Here is a 23,249-nt window from a genome sequence, read left to right on the forward strand (position 1 = left end):
AAGAAAGAAGCCAAAATCCAAAGAGTACAGGTTCAAATCCCAGCTCTGGCAGGGTTTACATTTATATTATACACATACAGTATGAACATAAAGTTGAACTGTTGTAAAACGTTTACAAAATATTTTTTATGTTTAACACAATAGTTTAACATATACTATCTATAGTAAATTAATTTAGTTTTTAAGTTAATTTATCAAAGGTTTTAATTATGGATTATTTAATGTTTGTGTTCATCCTGAGGACGGAAAGGAGGCCCAAACTGTTTTTTTCAATGAAGCAATTTATTAGGAAATCTGATTGCAATAAATTACAATTTGGTATTAGTGTTGAAATGTTTATTGTGAGTTAGCTGATTTAACAACAAAATGGTAAAATGACTGTGACTGGTGGAAATGTAATATGATTAATTTAGAAGAAGAAAGAAAAGTATCTTACTTTGACAAGTCGTCTTGCAGCAGCTCTCATCCTGGGAGGCTGTGGCTCAAAGAGATGCTGATTGAAAGGTTGGTGGTTTGATCCCCTGCTTCTCCTGTCCACATGCTGGTGTCCTTTTTAGTGACCTGCATATAGCATGTTGATGCTGCTAAAAATGTTTAATCTCCATTTATAAAACCAATCCTTCTACTCTGACTATTGCTTTCCGTATACGTTTCAACACACGAGAAAATGTTCCCCCTTCCATGTTGCTCCATCGTCAGCTTGTCTGCTTAGCTGTACCTGTATGACAATGATATTAATCATTACAGTTGAAAAACATTAGATTTGAAAAACAGCTGTACCGAGGACCCTACCTTGCAGTATCCTGTTTATTATGGCAAAACTGTCCCTTACCCTACTTTAACTTGAATTGTTCTATTTGACAGAAGATCGATGATTCTGTCATTTAACCCTCGTGTTGTCCTTGGATCAAAATGACCCGCAGCTGTGTTCAACCAAGTTCTATTTTATTTTCATATTTTTTTGGGATCATTGGTGACAAGGAGGCTGTGAGGGTTTCTTTAAAGAATGATGACCAATGATCCCAAAAAAATATAAAAATATAGAAATAAAATAGAACTTGGTTGAACACAGCTGCGGGTCATTTTGACCCGAGGACTACACTAGGGTTAACCCTCCAGCTTGTTCCGAGCTTGTTTATTTCACTTAAAGAACTTCTCTCCACATGGAACTCTAAGATTTCTGAATGTGAAAGGGGACTCTAGCCTTCCCTTCCTTCATACTGTATTGGGGGTCCTTTCCATCTCATTATTTGCTTTAACAATATAATTTGCTGTGGATCCTCTGTTTCTAAAGCCACTCTGATCAATCTTCTTTAAAAAGAAAAATGTTAACCTGGATACAATCATTTTTTCCATCCATTTACACCGGCGGGAGGTTAGGGCTACTGGTGTGCCGTTTTAGGTATTTGCTGCATCTCTTCTGCATTTCTTTTCTATCATGATCATTCAAATGACAAACAGCTTTCCAGTCACTGAAATTGATATTTCTAAATCTTGCTTCTATCTCAGTCACCTGTTGGATGAACACGGTAACGGGTCTGCTTTCATTGCTCTACAATAGAACTTAACTTGCACTGCTGTTTTGTCTATTGTTTTGTTCTAATTCATTGCACTGTTGTTTATTTTAGTTTATTTCATATTATTCTATTCTATTTTATTTTATTGTATACAATGTGCACTTTTTTTTGTTATATTCAATATTTTTGCCATGTACATGCTGCTGTAACATAAAAATTTCCCTCTGAGCGATTAATAAAGTATCTATCTATCTATCTATAGAAATTATGGAAAATTGGCTTTGGCTATGAATACTGTTATTACAACTACCAATATTCTCTAACATGTTCTCTTCATTCATTCACAGATTTTTTTCCAATGTGAACTGGGTAGAAAAGTACCACTTCAATGGAGTTTTTAATCTCAAACTCATCATATACAAAGTAAGCGTGTCAATTCGCCACATTTAGCACAGTTCGACCGAAATACTTACTCCTCCCTGAAACAGTGCCGACAGATAAAGGTGTTATACTCCAAGAAAGGACACGTCAAATTGATATTTTGTTAATAATTAAAAGAACACATCACAAGGCACCTAATCAAGAACCCTTGATTAAGTTTTCATGGATTAGAAGATATGATCAATGTCGGGATGTATGTCCTTTTTTCCATGTGACTCTTTTTATATTTGAAATATTAAATTTACTACTAAGTGTCAATTATATGTCATTTCTTTGAGGATAAGATCGAGTGTTTGCTTGTTCAAATACTGTATGTTCAAAACGTCAACAATTTACATGGGAAGGACTTGTTTTTTCATGTGACTGTATATGACCTCCTATGGCAATAAATCTATTAAAAACATAAAAATGTCCACTAGTTACCTGTAACATTATAACACAGACAGACACAGACAGCATCTTTAATGAGGACGTCTTTTATTGGAGAGTTTTGATATGACTGCCAAGCAGTGTTTCAGCACGGACTTCCTCCCACCCTGCAGGTTCTACCAACCTGCTCCTAAAGACAATCAGCATTCAGAGTGCTGCTGGGTGTTTACTATTGTGTGTGTTTATCTGGACATGCAGTATATATGCTTTCTTTACTTGTGTGCGTGTGTCCTCCTCCACGTCTTCAGCTCTCCTTACACCCCCCCCCCCCCCACACACACACCCCTGCCTTCAGGTACTCTATTCCACGTCCCCTCCCTCGTCCTCATCATCAACACATGCTGCGAACTCCTTCTCTGGTAGGAGGCCGTATTCGTTGAGGAATCCCTCCACGTCCGTTGCAAAGAAATCTTCATTGAAGTGTTTGGTGACATCCAGGAAATTACCCAGTAACTCACCACTTTTATACACCAGCAGGGCGGGAAGAACCTGGAAGGAAAAAGACAGGAATCCAGATGTGCTTGTCTCTGAAGTGGATCATTTATTACTGACAGTGACACTTCTCTTAAAGGAGTCAATATTCAGCCTCTTATAACACGACATGCGTTTATAAGTTAATGTTCCTCAGTAATAATACAACAACTGACAACAATTAGTTGTGTTTGTTATTATAGCCTATGAGCGGGTAAATTAAATTTAGCCTCATTATTGCTGCAGCTATTATAATGAGGCATTTTAGTGGGTTTAAAATTAATTTTAATATGAATAAAATTATAATATTTCAGCATGATGCCATTTACAACTATACCAGTGGTACATTTACCACTTATTGAAATGGAAATCTGTTTAAATTATCGGTCCTTGATTTAACACATAAGACAAACAGTTTTATTTATTTTTTATTTTAGCCAGCAGCCATCAGTTTAGCCATCTGCTCAACAACTTCTCAACAACATTTGGATTTCATGAGCTGCTGTCGCTGGTAATTCAACTTTACTTAAAGTTGTGAAGAAAACAAAGTCTTAATGTTGCTGGCTGACTCTGATAAACTTCCAAAAAATCCTGAAAAGGGACATAAAATAGAGATTTGATGGGGCATTTGTACAACGGGAAACTTTTCCAGTAGACCCTGAAACCTTCTGAGAAAAACAGTCAGAACTCAGAAACTAAATGTAGTTTATTTCAGGGACTAAATTCTGTTCTAACTCGGTGGTTACCTTTCAAAGGCTCAGGATGTTTTGTGGAAGAGTTTGCAAGGTTAACTGTTTCCAACTGGTCAAACAGACACAGCAGCAACAAGGTCCTGACTTCATTCACTAAATAAGACGCTGCTTGGTGCAGCCATGATGGACTGGACACTTATGTACTAAAACATTTTGGACATGGCATGGACATCTTGTGCTGCTGATATCATATTTCTGTGATATCAGTCTCATGTCTCTTTGCCTCGGCCACTTCTGTGAACACTGGTTTTAAATGACATCGCCAGTATAAGATGGCAGCGAGCAGTTCTCCGATATTATGGCTTCACTTTCTTAAAGGACGTCATCCATCTTTATCGACAGTCTTCGGGTGCAACAAATGTCAATACGACAACGACACCTGGACATTACCTGTTGTTTATCACAGCTGTAGTGCAGGACTTTTAAATACAGCCCAGATGACATTTAAGTCCTTGCTAAACGATTGTTTTTCAGATGCACTGATAATGTGTGCAGCATTTGGACTTTTAGTTCCTTCTTTTGTCCCTTCGGTTCTTTAGTTCCAGGAACTTTGCTCTGTGCCATCTAAAAACATACTGTTGTGTTCTTTTGCCTTCTTTTGAAAAGACAGAAATCTCCTTTCGTACCAAGTACTTCTCTTTTTAACACCCCGTGCACAACACTTTAACTGTTGCTGTTCAAAAGGGGGAAGAATGGGAGGGGGGCAACAGTCATTTAACCTCTCATAACCTCACAGATCTTAATATGTTTGCCCTTTACAAACTTTGTGCTTTAATCAAAAGTAGAATCTATACTGTTTATGCTACATGTATATACAGTGAATATTGTGATTCAATTCACCCAATGTTTTGTTTTGCTATGAGTATTACCTGTGTGGTTTTGTTTTGGGAGCAGTTTACTAACCTCCGGGGAAAAGCGCTCAGCAGCGCCTGTCGCCACAGCATCAATACGACAGAACTTTACGCTGGAGTACTCCAGAGCCAGACAGTCCAGACATGAGTTCAACTGTTCACAGCCTGACAAAGGACAAACAACGTTGTTACCTATGAGCAAACAGCTCTGTAGGGAAGCATCCTAAAGAGATACATGGATTCATCAGGAGTATAATATCTTATTCAATCAGACTGTACTTCAGATCGAACTATACTGATGGGTCATTGATCAAGACTTGAGCATGCACAATAAAAAGAAGCCGAACCTTTGACGCCATGCTGGTAGATGTGGACAACCACAGGGGTCAACTGATGTTCCTTCTCTATCACCTCCAGGAAGGCTTCTCCGCTTTCAAGCTCATGGACTATTTCAAACTTGGGACCGAAGCTCAGGCGCTCGTGCATTTCCTGCATACACTGTTTCCTGTAACGTTTCAGGCAGCGTTCATCCTCCTCTTGGATCAGTTCATACTCCTGAACACTCATCTACAGTCAAGGAAATACATGTTACTGCTTTGTTTTAGCTCCAGTTAAGTGTTTTCATTTGTGTTTCTGCGTCAGTGGTTTCCTGAGGTTTGGTGTGTGTTTCCGTTCACCTTTCTGTTGAGTCGCTCTTTGTCATCCTCTCGAGGAGTGGACATTTGCCTGAGCAGCTCTTTCCTGTTATGCGGGACAGTCTGATCCACACTGTCCAACTTAAACCTTCGCCAGTCATTAATTACACCTTTTGGACCTGGAGACACACGAAAATATGCCCTCGAAAATATTACTTCATGAAGACATACTTAAATATTAACATACAGTTTAAACAACAATAAAGTCAGTCAGCCTTTCCATGAAAGGTCTCACTGGGGATTTGTTGATGCCTCAGTTAAACTATGTTACTGATACTCTATGCTGAGCTCAAACACTGCACTGCATCTGGCCGACTAATGTCTCTGACCTGTGTGATTGGCGGGCAGATCCTCTTCATCCTGGGAGGCAGACATCCTGCTGGCAGCCTGCAATGCAGAGAACACACAAACGGACCGGGTCCATGCAGAAAGCAAGTGAGGTGATTGGAAGTCAATTTCAACTCCAACTTCAAACAAGCCATTTATTTGCATTATTTATGAACAATCACTCCAATTGGCTGGAGGTGTGGCCCCAACATCAGCCAATTGGAATATTACCCAATGAATAATGAAAACATTTTTCCACTGCATATTGTACATAATGTCTGCACCTGAAAAGGTTCAGAGTGTGTAGCGGTCTATGAACTGAAATCTGATCCTGAATGAAGAACTTCCTGTTGCACTGTTGAGACTCAAGCCGGATGTTTTGGATTGATAAGGACTCCTACAGGAGGAAGCTGGAGGCAAAACTCCAGCAGAACAACATGAGGGAGGTGTGGACCGGTATGAAGGAGATTACTGGGTTCAAGGGGAGAGAGAGACAATCAGGGGGAACCTGGCGAGGAACAACCAGGGGGAACCTGGAGAGGAACAACCAGGGGGAACCTGGAGAGGTCCAATGAGCTAAACTGTTTCTTCAACAGGTTTAGTTCACCACTCTCATCTGTCTCCTCCACACCTTACACCTCTCAAACACCTCTGCTGCCCCCCCCCCCTCTGTCCCCCCTGGTGAACTGCATAGAGCCCTCAATCTCAAAGGGCTCTTCCTCCATCGACACCATGCCCCCCCCCCCCCCCCCACACACACACACACCCCTCTCTGTGACGACTGGCCAGGTTAGGAGACAGCTGGAGAGACTCCACCAGCACAAGGCTGCAGGACCTGACGGCATCAGCCCCATGGTCCTGAAGACCTGCGCCGTCCAGCTGGCTGAGGTCCTACAACACCTCTTCAACCTGAGCCTGAAGCAGGAGGAAGTCCCAGTGCTGTGGAAGACGTCCTGCCTGGTTCCTGTACCGAAGAAGACGACTCCATCCGGCCTCAACGACTACCGACCGGTTGCCCTCACATCTCATGTGATGAAGGTGCTGGAGAGGCTGGTCTTGGCACACCTCAGGCCGCTGGTGAAATCTTCACTGGACCCGCTGCAATTTGCGTACCAGCCTCATGTGGGAGTGGACGACGCCATCATCTACCTGCTGCAACGAGCTCAGTCTCACCTGGATGGAACCGGTGACTCTGTGAGAATCACTTTCTTTGATTTCTCCAGTGCATTCAACACCATCCAACCACTGCTGCTGAGTGAGAAGCTGCGGGTGGTGGGGGTGGACGCGTCCACCGTCTCCTGGACCACTGACTACCTGACAGGCAGACCAGTTTGTCCGTCTGGGCGGTGTGCTGTCTGATACGGTGGTCAGTGGTACTGGAGCTCCTCAGGGAACTGTTCTGTCTCCCTTTCTGTTCACCTTCTACACCACTGACTTCCAGTACAACTCAGAGTCCTGCCATCTGCAGAAGTTCTCTGATGACTCTGCAGTGGTAGGATGTATAAGGGATGGACGGGAGGATGAGTACAGGACAGTAGTGGAGGACTTTGTGGAGTGGGTGGGAAGAAATCACCTGCTCCTGAACGTGGCCAAGACCAGAGAGATGGTGGTCGATTTCAGGAGGAAGACGACGGCTCCACAACCGCTGAGAGTTCTGGGAGAGGATGTGGACATGGTTGAGGAGTACAAGTACCTGGTGTCTCCATGACAACAGACTGAACTGGAAGACCAACATCAACGCTGTCTACAAGAAGGTGATGAGTCGACTCTTTTTCTTGAGGAAACTTCGATCCTTCAATGTGTGCAGTGAGATGTTGGAGATGTTCTACCAGTCTGTTGTGGCCAGTGCATTGTACTTCACTGTGGTCTGCTGGGGGAGCAGCATTGGAGCCGGTGACACCAACAGACTTAACAAACTGGTGAAGAAGGCCGGCTCCATCATCGGCTACAATCTGGATAGTCTGGAAAAGGTGGTGGAGAGGAGGACGCTGAACAAACTATTATCCATATTGGATAATCCTGATCACCCTCTCCACCACCTGCTGCAGGGACAGCGGAGCACTTTCTCCAAAAGATTCCTCCAGCTGCTGTCACAAGGACAGATACAGGAGATCATTCCTGCCGACCACAATTAGACTGTACAATAACTCACCTCTGGCAAAATACATCACATAACAATAATACTGTTGACTGTGTTTTCTTGGTTGTTTGTATATAATATATATAGATATATACTGTACTGTATATACTGTGCATTTTATATTTATATTTTTACTGCTATTTTACTGCTATTTTACTGCTATTTTATTGCTTTTCTATTGTTCTATTATTATCTTATTGCTTCTGTATGCTGCTGTAGCGAAAAAATTTCCCCTCGGGGATTAATAAAGTAACTACCTAACCTAACCTAACCTAATGTCACGTCTAAGTTACCTAACATAGTCACACTCTCCACATTGTATTTTAATTGTTCTGTTGCATATAATATATATAATATATGAGGAGAGAAAACTTTGGACCCTACCATCAGCCTAACGCAGCCAAAAAGCTTTTCTTCTTTTCCAGAATTCCACCACTAGTATTGTGCAACTGGTCTCAGTGACTCCAGTCCCTGTTACCAGCCCATTCAAAAGCTTAATTCTAAAGATTTGTTCACCAAATTGTTCAGTGCTTGATTGCCACTTTGACTAAGAAGTTGGACTCACTGAACTCAAACATGGTCATGGCATTCGTTACGATCCCCAATTTTGGGAATCAATACGCACTGCAAACACCTGATATTTCAAAAGTTTCCTCACTGAATATCAGAGACAAACACTAGTTTTATTGACTCTTAGGTCTTTTTAACTGATCTACATTTCTGCATTCCTCTTGCGCTTGCAGGGGGTTATGGTACGGTAGTTATCCCAGCAAAGTAAGTGAGTGTATCCCTGCACATTTGCTTGAAACCAACTGAAAGCTCATTGATCATCGCCACTTTAGAAAAGTGGGTTTTCCTGTGTACCTGACCTACAAATGTACATCTAATCTTGTACAATGTTCCCTCTCAGCAGGTCTAACTTTCTCCTAGATCCCTACAAAGCTTATTAGGAGTCTAAAAAATGGAACAATACCAAATCCTGCTGTTTGTTGCTAATGTTGAGTTTGATTCTGAGTTGATTCTGATTTCACATTTTAGTTCTTGTTTCTTTGCTCATGGTGTCATTTTGATGAGAAAACATTTCCGTGTGGATGAAAGGCCAAAACAATGAGCAATTCAGCATTCAGTAATATTGAACACTGTGACACATCCAACCCTGACTATCTGCAGCATTGTCTGTGTGTGTGTGTGTGTGTGTGTGTGTGTGTGTGTGTGTGTGTGTGTGTGTGTGTGTGTGTGTGTGTGTGTGTGTGTGTGTGTGTGTGAGTGTGCATTGGTCCATGCAGAATGACACTGTTGTCATGAACACTTACTGTGAACCAGGCTGAAGTTTACTTATCAGCTTATGCTGCTGAGATTATCAGGAGTCTGACATGCACATATGCTCAGGATATCTTCCTACGTACGTATGTGCGTGTGTGATGACATAATTTGCCAGCTAATCTGATCATTCTGTTGACACTTTTGAAACTCAGATCAATTTTAATCTATTTTTGTGATCCAGAAAATATAACATGACATCTTTAGAGACTCTAAAAAGACAAAGAATGTTACTTTATCAATTAATTACTCATTGATCACCAGTATAATCACTAATTAAAGAGAATATATACTTTTTGAATATAATAATCTCGTGGGAGATCACAATATTTGAGCTCCTTCGTCCAAGTGACTTCTTTTTTTCTCGTTAGCTGTTTTTCAAGTGACAACAACATAATGACGTATGCATGCACTAAATAAATGACTAGAAAACTAACGGAGATTGTTGTTGTGGTTCTGCACAGATTGTGCACTGGAGCTCTGAGTACCAAGGAGCTCCCTCATGAGAAAACTACTTGTCCACTCAATCCACCAGTAAAGGCCACATTAAAAGTTGATGATGCAGCTGAGCTGACGATGACAACACGGTCCTAATCAAAGCTACGTCAGACATAAAACTGATAAAGCCCATAAGTCTGAGGCAGCTTATTCCTCCATGTTATCAAAGCAATACATTTGTTTGCAAGGTTGATATTACCTAACTCAAATACAATTCAGAAAGTATACATATACTATAAATCCCCATGTGCTGCTGAGAAAACAACGCACATGTCTGGGAAATCTGATGATACTGCAAAAGTAAATATACACAGAAAATATTTGAATGCAAAATGGTTACAAATTAAAGACTGCTGACCAACGACTTATATTAATGGAATTCTGTCTGTGTAAGAAGCTCTGATTAAGTCCTCTGTGGTGAAGTTATACCTGCTGCTCCAGAAATGGCTCTTTGCAATGCAAGAAAAGGGTTGTTAAACTATCTGCATGGTATCTAATTAAAACAGTCAGCAATTCTTACCTTTGTGTCTTGAGTGAGAACTATGTCAGTTTTAAGGACTGTCAGTTGTCTAGTTTATCTTTTATCTTCTGTCAATCCAGATATTCACTCTGCGGTCCAGAATGAGAACTGATGTGACTGGAGCACAAGTTTAGTAAACGGTGGGGAGAGGGATAAGGGAATAAGCTTTATCGTCACTGTCATCTTCATCATCACAGTCACTGTAACATGATGTTGTCTAATATGATTAGGTGTAATACCAGGCTCAGTGTTATAGACTGATGACAACAACAAAAAAGCAGAAATAAGAGAATGCGTTTTTTGATTTGTTCTAAACATTGGCAGTCAAAATAAAATTTGGCCAAATATACCAGTCTGGTACTTCCAAAACTTTTAAATTGTAACAAAAGTAAATCTGTGAATTACAGTCATTCAACTGCTGGATTAAGATGTTGGAATTGTAGCTGCCATCTCTGCAGTCACTTTTCTCATATTTTGATGCATTGTGAATGTGGATAGTTGTGCTTTCTAAATTTAACGGCAACAGTTCTCTTCTTTTGTTCACTGTTATGAAGTCCTGCTGATGCTGCTAACAATATGTTCTCCATCGTCATTCAACAATTTAGCATACAGAGCATGCAAGGAGCTTTGAGCCGCTTTCCATTAAAAATACATCCATTCAGTTGCCACTGAAGGGCGAACAGGGAGAACTTATCCGGATGCGTGTTCTGGGCCAACAAACAATGACCAATATGAAGTATCTCATTGAGTACAGTGACCCATTTATTGTCAGTCGGTGATGCTCACCTTAACACTGGTAGAAAAACAGCTTCGTCCATAAATCATCACAGGTTGGTTTCCATTCAGCAATTTCAGTTCATCACAGTATGCACAAAACGCTGCCAAGCTGCCTCACGCACAGTCAAGAAACTGTTTGCTTCCCTCATTCACACACCTGCTGCTCATCACCTGAAGCTCACTTCCATACATTTCCTGCACCTTCTCAATCAAACCAGGTGGGAAGACTGGTTTCCTTTTCATTGTTAGCAGGGGATTGGGTGTGACAGCTTCCACATCATTTGGTGTCCAGATAACTGTGATGGGGTGGTCGTTTAGAGTGGCTTTGACTTCATACAGAGCTGTATGTATGGAAACCTTCATCATTCAGGGTCTGTTGATGTAAAACTGATGTTAGTATTTGTCTGACCATCCTTATGATGCGCTCCCGTACACCTCCATGATGAGATGCTGTTGGTGGGTTGAAGCTTCACTTTATCCCTTCCTGTGGAGAGGCGTCTTGCATTTTGCTGTGATTTTAAACAGCAAGAGCTTCCCTTGACTTCCTTTCAGCACCAATGAAGTTGGTTCCATTGTCTGAGCATAGATGAGAGACCTGTCCTCTTCAATAAACAGACCTGGCCAGGGCGATTATACACAAGTCAGTATCCAACGAATAAGCAATTTCCAAGTGGACTGCTCTACGTGCTATACATGTACAAATGTGCCCATAGCACTTATCCAGGCTACGTCCTCTCTTGATCGCGATTTACCCCAAATAATCAACCCCAACGTTGGTGAATGGAGATCTGGAAGGATTCTTTATAAAGGAAGGTTGGCAATTTTTATGTATCCTTTGCCTCTTGTCTCCCTGTCTGGTGTCACCATCTTTTCTAAATTAGACCTACGTAATGCTTACCACCTTGTCCGCATCCATGAAGGGGATGAGTGGAAGACTGCTTTTAACACCCCAACGCGATATTTGAATACCTCGTTACACCCTTTGACCTCACCAACGTTGTGTCCTCCAAAGCCTTCTTGAAAATAAGCTTTTCATGAAGGTGGAAAAATATGAGTTTCCCGTTAGCTGGATGCAGTTCCCCGGATACATAATAGAGACTGGCCAGGTCAGGACGGACCACAAAAAAACCCGAGCTGTAGCTGAGTGGCCCACCTCCTCCGTGTTAGTGGCAGCCTGTTGCAGCAGCTCCCCGTGTGTGTTTTAGTTTTAAGTCTTTATAAACCTTTTTCCCCTCTCTTCTGAGTTGTTTTTTCTTTCCCGTTTTGTTAAGGCAGGCAATGGACCGTGGCTTTTTTGTCCCACTTTTCTGGTTGCTTTTCTGTTACTTTTTTCCCTCTTTGTAACGGAGAGCCACACGCAGAGGATTGGGGGCATTGTTTACTCTTACGTCCACCTACCCCTGGATCACTGACTACCTGACAGGCAGACCAGTTTGTCCGTCTGGGCGGTGTGCTGTCTGATGCAGTGGTCGGTGGTACTGGAGCTCCACAGGGAACTGTTCTGTCTCCTTCCTGTTCACCTTCAGCTGCTGCTGCCCGGAGCGAGCCCTGAAATCCTGGAGGAACTGCAGAGAAGATGTCGGGGTTGCAGAGCTGGCGCTAAGATGAAGGCAAAGAGGAGGAAACATAAACCATTGGTACCGGCGATTTTAATGGGGAACGTGAGGTCGTTGGCCAATAAGACGGATGAGCTCGGCGCGCTGGTAAAGACCCAGAGAGTACCGCGAGCGCAGCATCATGTGTTTCATTGAGGTGGCTGCACTCACATTGCGGCCGTACCCGGCCTCAGGACCGTACCCGGCTTCAGGACCGTACCCGGCCTCAGGACCGTACCCCGCTTCAGGACCGTACCCGGCCTCAGGACGGTACCCCGGATTCCGGGCCGTACCCGGTCTCAGGACCGTACCCGGCTTCAGGGCCGTACCCGGCCTCAGGACCGTTCGGGTGGACGGAAACGTTGTACAGAGCGGTAAGAAGAAAGGTGGAGGGATTGCAATGTATGTGAACGAGAGGTGGTGTAATCCTGACCATGTGTGTGTGAAGGAACGTTTCTGTAGCCCAGACATTGAACTTCTAGCCGTGGGGATGCGCCTGTATTATTTGCCGAGGGAGTTCTCGTCTGCCATTGTTGACGCTGTGTACGTTCCTCCATCAGCTGACGTAGAGGCAGCAGTGGACACCATCTGCTCCACTGTGTCCAAACTTCAGACTCAGCATCCCGGTGCATTTTTGGCAGTTACTGGAGACTTAAACCAGTCTGGATAAAGCACTACCAACTTTCCACCAGTATGTGAACTGCCCCACACGGAACAATAAAACCCTGGACCTCTGGTGCAGAGGCAGCCTGTAACCAGCAGGACTGTGAGGAGGTGGACACAGGAGGCTAAAGACAGGACTGCTTTGAGTCCACGGACTGGGATGTGCTGTGTGGACCACATGGGGAGGACATCAACAGCATGACGGACTGTATCACAGAATACATCAAATTCTGTGAACACACCACCGTACCATCTCGGACTGTACACTGCTTCCCCAACAATAAGCCGTGGATCACCAGTGACCTGAAGGTGCTTCTTAATCAGAAGAAAGCAGCCTTCAGGTCTGGGGACAGGGAGGAGCTCAGGAGAGTTCAGCACAACCTGAAGGAGAAGATGAGGGAGTTCAAGGACTCCTACAGGAGGAAGCTGGAGGCCAAACTCCAGCAGAATGTGAGGGAGGTGTGGACACCAAACACCTCCGCTGCTGCAACGAGCTCAGTCTCACCTGGATGGAACCGGTGACTCTGTGAGAATCACTTTCTTTGATTTCTCCAGTGCATTTAACACCATCCAACCACTGCTGCTGAGTGAGAAGCTGCGGGTGGTGGGGGTGGACACGTCCACCTACCCCTGGATCACTGACTACCTGACAGGCAGACCAGTTTGTCCGTCTGGGCGGTGTGCTGTCTGATACGGTGGTCGGTGGTACTGGAGCTCCACAGGGAACTGTTCTGTCTCCTTCCTGTTCACCTTCTACACCACTGACTTCCAGTACAACTCAAGAGTCAAGACATCTGCAGAAGTTCTCTGATGACTCTGCAGTGGTCGGATATATAAGGGATGGACGGGAGGACGAGTACAGGGCAGTAGTGGAGGACTTTGCTAAGACCAGAGAGATGGTGGTCGACTTCAGGAGGAAGACGACACAACCGCTGAGAGTTCTGGGAGAGGATGTGGACCTGGTGGAGGAGTACAAGTACCTGGGTGTCTCCATGACAACAGACTGACCTGGAAGACCAATATCAACGCTGTCTACAAGAAGGGGATGAGTTGACTCTGGTCAAATGCATCAACTAACAATAATACCGTTGGTTGTTTGTTTGCTGCTTAAATCTTTGCTCTATTGTTTAGTTAGTTTAATTTAATATGAAAGGCTGGGCCTTGTTCTTTGGCAGATTTAACTTCACCATCACCTACTGTCCCGGATCTAAGAATATCAAACCTGATGCCCTCTCACCAGTTCGCCTCCGAGGATGAACCGTCTAGTCCAGGGGTGGCCAACCAGTCAGAGACTAAGAGCCACATTTTTTACTGTGTTACCGCAAAGAGCCACATCATACACATGGGCACACATGAACATCACCCCATCCCTTCCTCTTACACACACACCTCTGCTCAGCCAAATTTATTGTGTGACATTATCATGTCACACACCAACATGATAATGACAGAAAAGGACTCCTACAGTACTAAGACCACAGGCCAGTCATTTTCAACAATGAACATTGTGTGCACTGTCTCACACACACAAACTCTCAGTTCAACAAAGTCCACAAACAAAAACATAATAATTTACAATAGCGTTTTTCTTTTACTATGCATGTTGCTTCGTGGGACTTCTGGCATTCCTTGCCTTGAACAATCCTCTTCAAATCTGGCTTGTATTCTGTTGTTGCCACTCGAAGCAATTCTTTCTCATGGGTGTCAGTCAGAACAGATCGATGCTTTGATTTCACGTGTTTCAGGGTAGAAAACACAGACTCGCAGACGGATGTTGACCCAAACATTGACAGTATCTTAAGCGCAGCCCGTTTGACATTGGGGTATTTTTTCCATTGGCACACTTTTCCAGAACTCAATGGTCCCTTCCCTTAAAGCAGGTTTCAGTTGGTCCTCCTCACAAAGATCGATCATCTCCAACTCAGCCGCAGCCTCATCTGTGACTAGCGGGGCTTTCAAACAGTCCGTCTCCGCATTAAATGGGTCGACGAGGAACGTAATCTGTGGCCTTTTCAGTTGTAGATCACGGAACCGGATGACAAAGCTTGCGTGCAGGTTTTCAACCAGTGTTGCATATCTGGCTCTTTGCTTATTCAGGGCGGCGCTGGTGACTTGCCCGCTGGCTTTTAGCAGAGTGGGAAAATGCGTTAAATCTCCCTTTTGAATATGCGCCTTGAACAGCTTCAGTTTGTTGACAAACGCAAACACACTTTGCAGCAGGTCAGGCAGCATTTTTAACTTACCCTGCAGGGTCAGGTTCAGTCTGTCCAAGTGACACAGCATGTCGACCAAAAAGGCCAGATCCATAATCCACTCGATGTCCGAGAGCTCGGGATAGTCCTTGTCCTTCTCTTCCATGAACAGTTTCACGGCATCCAAAAGCTCAAAGAAGCGAGCGAGCACCTTGCCTTTGGACAGCCACCTCACAGTGCAGTGCAGCGGCAGGTCACCTGGAAGTCCTTGGTCCAGCTCAGCGATGAGATTCTTGAATTGCCTGTGGTTAAGCGCATGTGTGCGGATGTAGTTGACGATTTCCATCACAGGCTTCATGACGTTGTCTAAATTCAATGATTTAGACACGAGTTGCTCCCTGTGGATGATGCAGTGGAAATTCCAAAACTCGGGAAATGTTTGGTCAGCTTTGCACAGCCCCACAAGTCCGTTCACAGATCCGATCATGGCTGGTGCTCCATCCGTGGCTATTGCAGTTAGCTTCGGTATGGGCAGATTTGCTTTCGCAAATGCAGCCATCATTGTTTCTTTCACATCTATGCCACAGGTTCTGTCTTTTAATGGCACAACATCAAGGAGTTCTTCTTTGATCACACAATCTTTTGACACAGACCGTGCAAATATTGCCAGCTGAGGCTCGTCTTGTACGTCACAACTCTCATCCAATGCGACACTAAAATACTCACATGCTTGAAGGTCAGAGTGCAACTGTGATTCAATAGCCGTGTTAATGTCCGATATTCTGTGTTCAACAGTGTGGCGGGACAGTTGGACATCTGATACCATTCGTTTTAGTTTGTCGTTTTCAGGAGACAAGATTTCAACAACGTCACTGAGGCATTTTTTAACGAACTCCCCTTCATTGTATGGCTTTTTAGCCCGTGCAATGTTCCAAGCCAGTTGATACGATGCAAGCGTGACAGTCTCTGAGTGCTTCGTCATTTTTTGGAAAAACTGTACCTGCTTTTCTGCCTGACTTTTCAAAGTGTCCAACTTGTGCTTGCGAAATTCAGTCCCTTTTGGAAATTCCTTATCGATGTTAGCATGGAGTGAGCTGAAGTGGCGCTGAAGATTTGAAGCTTTGAAATGCGCTAATGACGTCTGACATATCAGGCAGAATGGCTCGCCATTACGTTCAACAAAAAAATATAAACTTTTCCACTCTGTTAAAAACGTCCTGTGTTCATCTTCATATTTTCGTTTAGCTGTGCATTTTTTCCTGCCATTTTGAGAGCGAAATTGACACTAATTGTTTACTCGAATGATTTTGCCCCTCCTGCTTTGCGGAATTTCACCTCATGCGCATGCGCGTTTGACGAAAATACCATATTGAACTCAAGCGAAGCGAACACGCACAAAAAAAAAACCACAAACACAAATGTTGATATGAACGTAAAAGAGCCGCATGAAACCAGGCAAAGAGCCGCATGCGGCTCGGGAGCCGCGGGTTGGCCACCCCTGGTCTAGTCCATCTGTCAGCAACTTCAACACTTTTTAGGATTTGCACTTTATTTACCATTATTGCTCCATTGCTGTTTCTCTTGTTAACTTTACCACGGCCTTAATGATGTGTTGATGTGGTCCCCCAGCGGCTCAAGAAAGGTTTTACTATTATCCTGATCATCCCGGACACTGATCAGCATTTCATAGTGGAGGTTGACACTTAGATAACTTTGGTATTTGAGCTGTTCTCTCCCAGAGGTTCTTTCAAGACAACAAGCTTCACACTGCACATTCTTCATTCCTCTCAGGCAACTCATTTGTGTGGAGTGTGCTCAATACTTTAACCTGTTCCTCTTCTGGTCTCTCTCTCCTTTTCAGAGCTCCTACGAGTACACAAAGTCAGTGTACAGTTTACTCACCCTCTCATTCGAAGTGGCCGATCCTCCCATTGCTGAAGTGGTAAAACCGGTGTCTGAGAACACAGTGGCAGGGCAGAAGACTCCAAGTGTGTCACCAGGACAAATAAAAGTCATTCACTACAGTACCAGTAATAATTCCGTTTTTAAAAGCAGGCATTTAGCAAACTCTAATTCTGCAAAAAAAAAATAAAAAATGACTGTAAACAAAACATGACCAAACTGCATTAAGGAAAAGTACATACTCCCCGTCGGGGAATTGAACCCCGGTCTCCCGCGTGACAGGCGGGGATACTGACCACTATACTAACGAGGAGAAGATGACAACTACAGGGTGAATTCCATTCTTGTTGCACAACATTCCATCAGTTACTTACATAAATAATGATGATAAACCATTACGGGGAGGACGTTGACGGTTCGACCTACTGCATCACAGACTACATGAACTTCTGTGTGGAGAACACTGTGCCCACCAAGAAGGTGCAGTGTTTTTCAAACAAGCCCTGGGTGACTTTAGATCTGAATGAAACGAGGACTGTTTTCTGATCAAGGGACAGAGAGGAGCTGAGGAGGGTGCAAAAGGAACTAAAAAGGAAAGTAAGAAAAGGAAAGGAAAGGATTGACAGAAGGAAGCTGGAGGAGCAGAAGAGAACAACACACGTGAGGTGGTGGGAGGGGCCATAATCTGGAGACCGCGAATGGGCAAACGAACTAAACATATTTTTCAATATGTTTGATTCTGCCCTCTCCCCTTTCCACTCCCCCTTCCCCTCCCACCAGAGCACAGTGCAGGCCTCCCAACCTTTCTGGCAGTCTCCACGTGACATCAAAAGCACATACAGATCAGCGCTGTGATGTACTTATGCACATTTTTAGGCTGAGCCTCAACCTGCAGAGAGTCCCGGTCCTCTGGAGAACCTCCTGTGTGTGGTTCCCAGTCAGGTGAAATGAAAGATGTGTGTAAAGCAAAATAACAACCTCCCCGTCGGGGAATTGAACCCCGGTCTCCCGCGTGACAGGCGGGGATACTGACCACTATACTAACGAGGAGCAGATATGTGAATATGTTTGTGGCAATGAGTATGACTGTGCAATCCACACATAAGCACTCAAGAAAGACATATCAGCGTTTTAATCTCTTCAGGGACGGATGACAGACAGAACAACACGGATTGAAGGTGGCTTCCAGGCGGTGCAATTTGACACTGGACAACCATTGTGGGAGTTGTCCCATATATAGACTGGATCCAATTTTGCAGGATGGCCTCTTGACAGTTGAAGGAAGATCCTTGCTGAATGTGTTTGTTGCAGACGTTGCAAGGGAAGAGCAGTAGAACAAAATATGGCAGATCTTTGAAAGGAGAGAATTCTTCCTAATCTACCACCATTTACCAAGATGGAAGTAGAATACTTTGGACCAGTTGAAGTAAGGAAGGTGAGAAGTTCTTCCGCAGGTGAGAGTAGAGGACCTCCAGGACAGGTTCCTCCGGCAGACGTTCCGATTACACCCTCACTACGCGTTTGGGTTTGCCAGGACTTTCCAGCTGACTCTCCCGCCATCTTATCCAACTCACCACCAGGTGGTGATCAGCTGACAGCTCTGCTCCTCTCTTCACATACAGCTGCAGATCAGCTGATACAACTACAAAGTCGATCATTGATCTCCAGCCGAAGGTGTTCTGGTACCAGGTACACTCATGAACCACCATATGCTCGAACATGGTGTTTGTTATGGCCAACCCGTGACCTGGTCCACATTGTGGACTTATATGATTCTGAATAACACCACAAGGGTCAACTGGCTAAATATTACCACCTGCCTTCACCTATCAGATGCCTCACTAACTCTATACTATGCTTACACTGTGCATGCTATTCTTACACACCCAAGTATGACACTACCTCGTACAAAGCCTTAGCAACAAGGTAAGAGTGTGCAGGGGAACCTCCTTTTACCTGTGTTTCATCACGTTAGGCCCACGACATCTTGGGAAGGCTCAAGAAGAAGTTGACATCCCAGAAGTTACTCCCCTCAACACTCATACGCTACATATTTTACAACTAAACTAGTATAACTTACATGCTTCAGCAACATTATCTTTACTCCATGCCAAGAGTTCATACCTGCTACATATGAATACCACTACCATTCCTACTTGTTCCTATGTCCTGGGCAACCTTTAGTCTTAGAATTTGTGTAGACCGTAACATCAACATCAGGCAGAAAATTATAGTTTTGTGCAGGCTCTACAATACATTAACCTTGTCAAGGCCAAAAAACACGTCCCTGGGTGGGCTTGAACCACCAACCTTTCGGTTAACAGCCGAACGCGCTAACCAATTGCGCCACAGAGACAGCCCATCATAGCAACTCAAACAGAAATGCTGCACCTGTTATGTGGACATACCACAAGACATTTACGATGGTCTTTCTTTTAGGACACTGTGCCTTCACCCTAAGAAACCACCCAGGATCCTGCAACATTAACTAGATGCTCTTTCCTATGGAATCTGCAACCCAGCTAGAGACCATGTTACCACCTTCATGTGTGGTTGCTGCTGTCTCTTGGGAGGTTGAGTCTCTGGTGAGAGAGTCCCAGCAGACTCAACCAACCCCCCCCCCATACAAAAGTACCATACTCACCATCATGGGCAGGTTCTCCAAGTGTGTACACTTCCTTACCCTACCTGGTCTTCCCATAGCACAGCAAAGATCAGATCTCTGCACCATTCCACCTTTCCGTAAAAACATTTCACTTGTCTTTCATTTATGGTCAATGTCCTGCATTTGGAGTCAGTTTTGTCACAAAACCTAACACACTGTTCTGTTTGGAGCACCACTCAGATCGACACATACTTAGCAATTCGGTGCACATGGACCCCTGTGCACATACAGAAGAGCCCTTGGGCAAAACACTGAAGCCCAAGTTGCTCCGGACGGGAGGTGAGCATTTTGCAATGCATCTCTGACCGATAAACTAATCTGATAAATACTACATGAAAGAAATCTCATCAACTACTGCTGCCAGAGAAAAACACATGCCTTCGTCCCTGGGTGGGCTTGAACCACCAACCTTTCGGTTAACAGCCGAACGCGCTAACCGATTGCGCCACAGAGACCTGATGCAGCACCTGACAGAGATATCTTGATACAGCAGATCCAACGTAACCTTGAGAAACGTCACGACAAATATAGGGAAAAAAAGTCATGTGATAACGTCCAAATGCAGCCCGGCTAGCTCAGTCGGTAGAGCATGAGACTCTTAATCTCAGGGTCGTGGGTTCGAGCCCCACGTTGGGCGGCAATGTTTTGTTAATATTATTTATAGTAGAGCAATACAGTTGCAACAGATACTATAAGTAAAAAAAAAATAGCTACATCTAGTCTTTTTTTATTTCCTATATTGTACATTGCCCTGATTAAGGTTGCTTTTTAAACGCATGCCGACAACAAGTGTATGTCAGACTCATGTGGGTGGGTGGGGAGGAAGGGGGGGAGAGAGGGAGGAATGTTCAAAGCGGTAACGAATACAAAACAAATACCCTGTTGAGCAACAAGGGATATTTGACTTAGCTTGCAAACATGGCCGTCTATGAGGCCAATTCACAGATTTCACGGAATGTACATTTTTCTACAAAACAAAGCGTTGGTGGTATAGTGGTTAGCATAGCTGCCTTCCAAGCAGTTGACCCGGGTTCGATTCCCGGCCAACGCAAACACTTTTACTCTAAATGTTTCTTGCAGCTTTTGATATTGTGGTATTGTTAAAGGTTGTGCAAAGGCAAAATAATCCTTCTCTTTTCCTGTGCCATGTGAATACAACTCAGCACAAGTAACTACTTACATGGTGATCCCCATCCAGAAAGAAACAAGAGCCAATTCTTCACTTTACTATTCCTGTACACACTACCAAATCCATGATTACATCAGTTTCAATTTAACAGGAAACGACAAGAATCATATTTTGTCACTTTGACTGATAAGCGTTAGTAATTGAAGTACCAAGTTCTCATGCAACGGACTGCACTGGGCCAGTGTAACAACAAGTGTAACAACAAACACAACTACAGCCGCTCTTCTAATACCAGTAAAAACAGGAGGGTGAAACTCAGGGACAACAATGTCCATTCAGCATCATCATGTCAGCAACATTAAGATAGAACATTTATCTCAAAGGAGTTACTCACCCTTTAGTTGATCACTTGCTTCTGGGTGGAGAATGCTTGTAACTTTCATCCGTCTCTAGATTCAGACAAAAGATACTATAGTGAATTCATTCATTTCAGTAATGATACTAATAAGTTTATAATAACTTCTTAGTTACCACACAGAAGCTTTCAAAACCAAAGTTACAAGATACAAAGTACTTTACAATAAAAACAGTAAAAGTAAAGACCTATAATTTAAGATAAAAGATTAAATAGTTTGAATAATTACAAACAATTGTCATTAGTTAAGAAACAACATACAATATAAGATATTCATGTTAGTGTCCTGTTTCAAAAACACTGTGACTTGACATTTAAAATTATAGGCAATGTCTCCTTTTTATTACTAATTCTCACTGCCAAATTGTGCACCCATTCATAGACATCATGGTTTAGCTTGATAAACCATTACGGGGAGGACGTTGACGGTTCGACCTACTGCATCACAGACTACATGAACTTCTGTGTGGAGAACACTGTGCCCACCAAGAAGGTGCAGTGTTTTTCAAACAAGCCCTGGGTGACTTTAGATCTGAATGAAACGAGGACTGTTTTCTGATCAAGGGACAGAGAGGAGCTGAGGAGGGTGCAAAAGGAACTAAAAAGGAAAGTAAGAAAAGGAAAGGAAAGGATTGACAGAAGGAAGCTGGAGGAGCAGAAGAGAACAACACACGTGAGGTGGTGGGAGGGGCCATAATCTGGAGACCGCGAAGTTAATTTCCTGTACAATTAAATATACAGTACTTGTTTTTGAAGAAAACACCACAATGATGCTCAACTCGTAAATCCAAACATGTGTACCTGATTTATTCTTGAGCAGTGGCGTGCAAATCATCAGTAACAGTCATGGTTTCACACAGTGGGCAATATGGGTCAAACAGAAAACTCAGTCAAATCACATGGTAATTTTGAAATTTTACTGTATATGGGCCATTGTTAATGTGTTTTTTGTTCAATAATATCAATAGCTGTTATAAAGATTATGCTTTTGTTATGTTTTACAGAAGTAGATTTTCCTTCGTCTTCAGACACCATATATTTTAGCTAGACAGACGTTTCCTAACGCATGGGCTCAAAAGACCTTGTGGTGCTCAGCTGCATAGAAACCTTCCGCCAGCAGGGGGCGCTTCACGTGTACGAAACCTCTGTACGAGGACAGCGTTTCATTTTTTCCCGCACACACGCATGCCTCGAAGCCACTGCAACATTTCCATCCAATAAAACACTGATTGGTTTATAATTTTTTTTTTTTATCGATTTGAGCTGCTGTAAAAAATGTTTTATTTAAAGTCTAACACTGGCAAAGTGTTGTCAAATTTGTGGTGCAAAAACAATGATTTTCTTTGCACACACAAATAAGATGTCTACTTATAAATGTAAATAAATAAAGTACAACTCGCCCGATCACGTCCAAGTTAAAGAGAAACACTAAAAAAAAAAAAGGGGTTACGGAGAAATTCGACACCATCATGCCAATTTAACACGTTAACACAGGTGACACTTTACCTAGCAGACATTATTACAGAGCTGCCCTGGAGTCCGGCCAAACTCTTACAAAACATTACGAGAATTCAAATTTCCAACACTTGTCTTGGGCCGTGTTGTTGTTGACACGTTGGCTGAACGTAGATAAACAACACAACGAGCTCGTCTGAACTTCACGTGAAGGGAACGACGCCTGGTGGGCAAGCTAGCATTAGCATTGAATTTAGCCGAGGTTTGCTCGGCTCCACAAAAATAAATCGTAAACAATCGCGAGTTAGCATTAAAGTAAGGTGATATTTACCTGGGCTCTCGTTCCTAAATCCGGTAATGTCCCGTACCCACACTGGCGAAAAGAGTTCCCAACACAGCATGCTTTAAATTCAAACTAACAGCCCTGTCCACCGCTCTGATGACGTTTCGTCTCGTCATCCACCGTTGACCTCGCACGCGCTCGCTCACTCGCTC

General features: G+C 43.5%; 1 protein-coding gene and 6 non-coding genes across 7 annotated transcripts; 2 read left to right on the plus strand and 5 right to left on the minus strand.

The window, feature by feature from the left end:
• Nucleotides 1-2,687: 2,687 nt before the first annotated feature.
• pdca (phosducin a) lies at nucleotides 2,688-23,120 on the minus strand. Its single transcript, XM_069173247.1, has 7 exons — nucleotides 23,086-23,120; nucleotides 21,279-21,333; nucleotides 5,486-5,543; nucleotides 5,139-5,275; nucleotides 4,809-5,028; nucleotides 4,514-4,626; nucleotides 2,688-2,876 (listed from the first exon to the last, which is right to left on the minus strand). Exons 3-7 carry the CDS (start codon nucleotides 5,529-5,531, stop codon nucleotides 2,688-2,690), a joined length of 705 nt encoding a protein of 234 aa, XP_069029348.1. The 5' UTR covers nucleotides 5,532-5,543; nucleotides 21,279-21,333; nucleotides 23,086-23,120.
• On the minus strand, nucleotides 17,332-17,403 carry trnad-guc (transfer RNA aspartic acid (anticodon GUC)). Its single transcript has one exon. It is a non-coding gene; the product is annotated as a tRNA-Asp (tRNA).
• Nucleotides 18,069-18,140, minus strand: trnad-guc (transfer RNA aspartic acid (anticodon GUC)). Its single transcript has one exon. It is a non-coding gene; the product is annotated as a tRNA-Asp (tRNA).
• trnan-guu (transfer RNA asparagine (anticodon GUU)) lies at nucleotides 19,373-19,446 on the minus strand. Its single transcript has one exon. It is a non-coding gene; the product is annotated as a tRNA-Asn (tRNA).
• On the minus strand, nucleotides 20,137-20,210 carry trnan-guu (transfer RNA asparagine (anticodon GUU)). The gene has a single exon. It is a non-coding gene; the product is annotated as a tRNA-Asn (tRNA).
• trnak-cuu (transfer RNA lysine (anticodon CUU)) lies at nucleotides 20,320-20,392 on the plus strand. The gene has a single exon. It is a non-coding gene; the product is annotated as a tRNA-Lys (tRNA).
• On the plus strand, nucleotides 20,735-20,806 carry trnag-ucc (transfer RNA glycine (anticodon UCC)). The gene has a single exon. It is a non-coding gene; the product is annotated as a tRNA-Gly (tRNA).
• Nucleotides 23,121-23,249: the final 129 nt, after the last annotated feature.

The sequence above is a fragment of the Embiotoca jacksoni genome, unplaced genomic scaffold (assembly GCF_022577435.1).
Source record: "Embiotoca jacksoni isolate LCO1_2020_lvr unplaced genomic scaffold, fEmbJac1.0.p SCAF_59, whole genome shotgun sequence".
Taxonomy (NCBI): Eukaryota; Metazoa; Chordata; class Actinopteri; family Embiotocidae; genus Embiotoca; species Embiotoca jacksoni.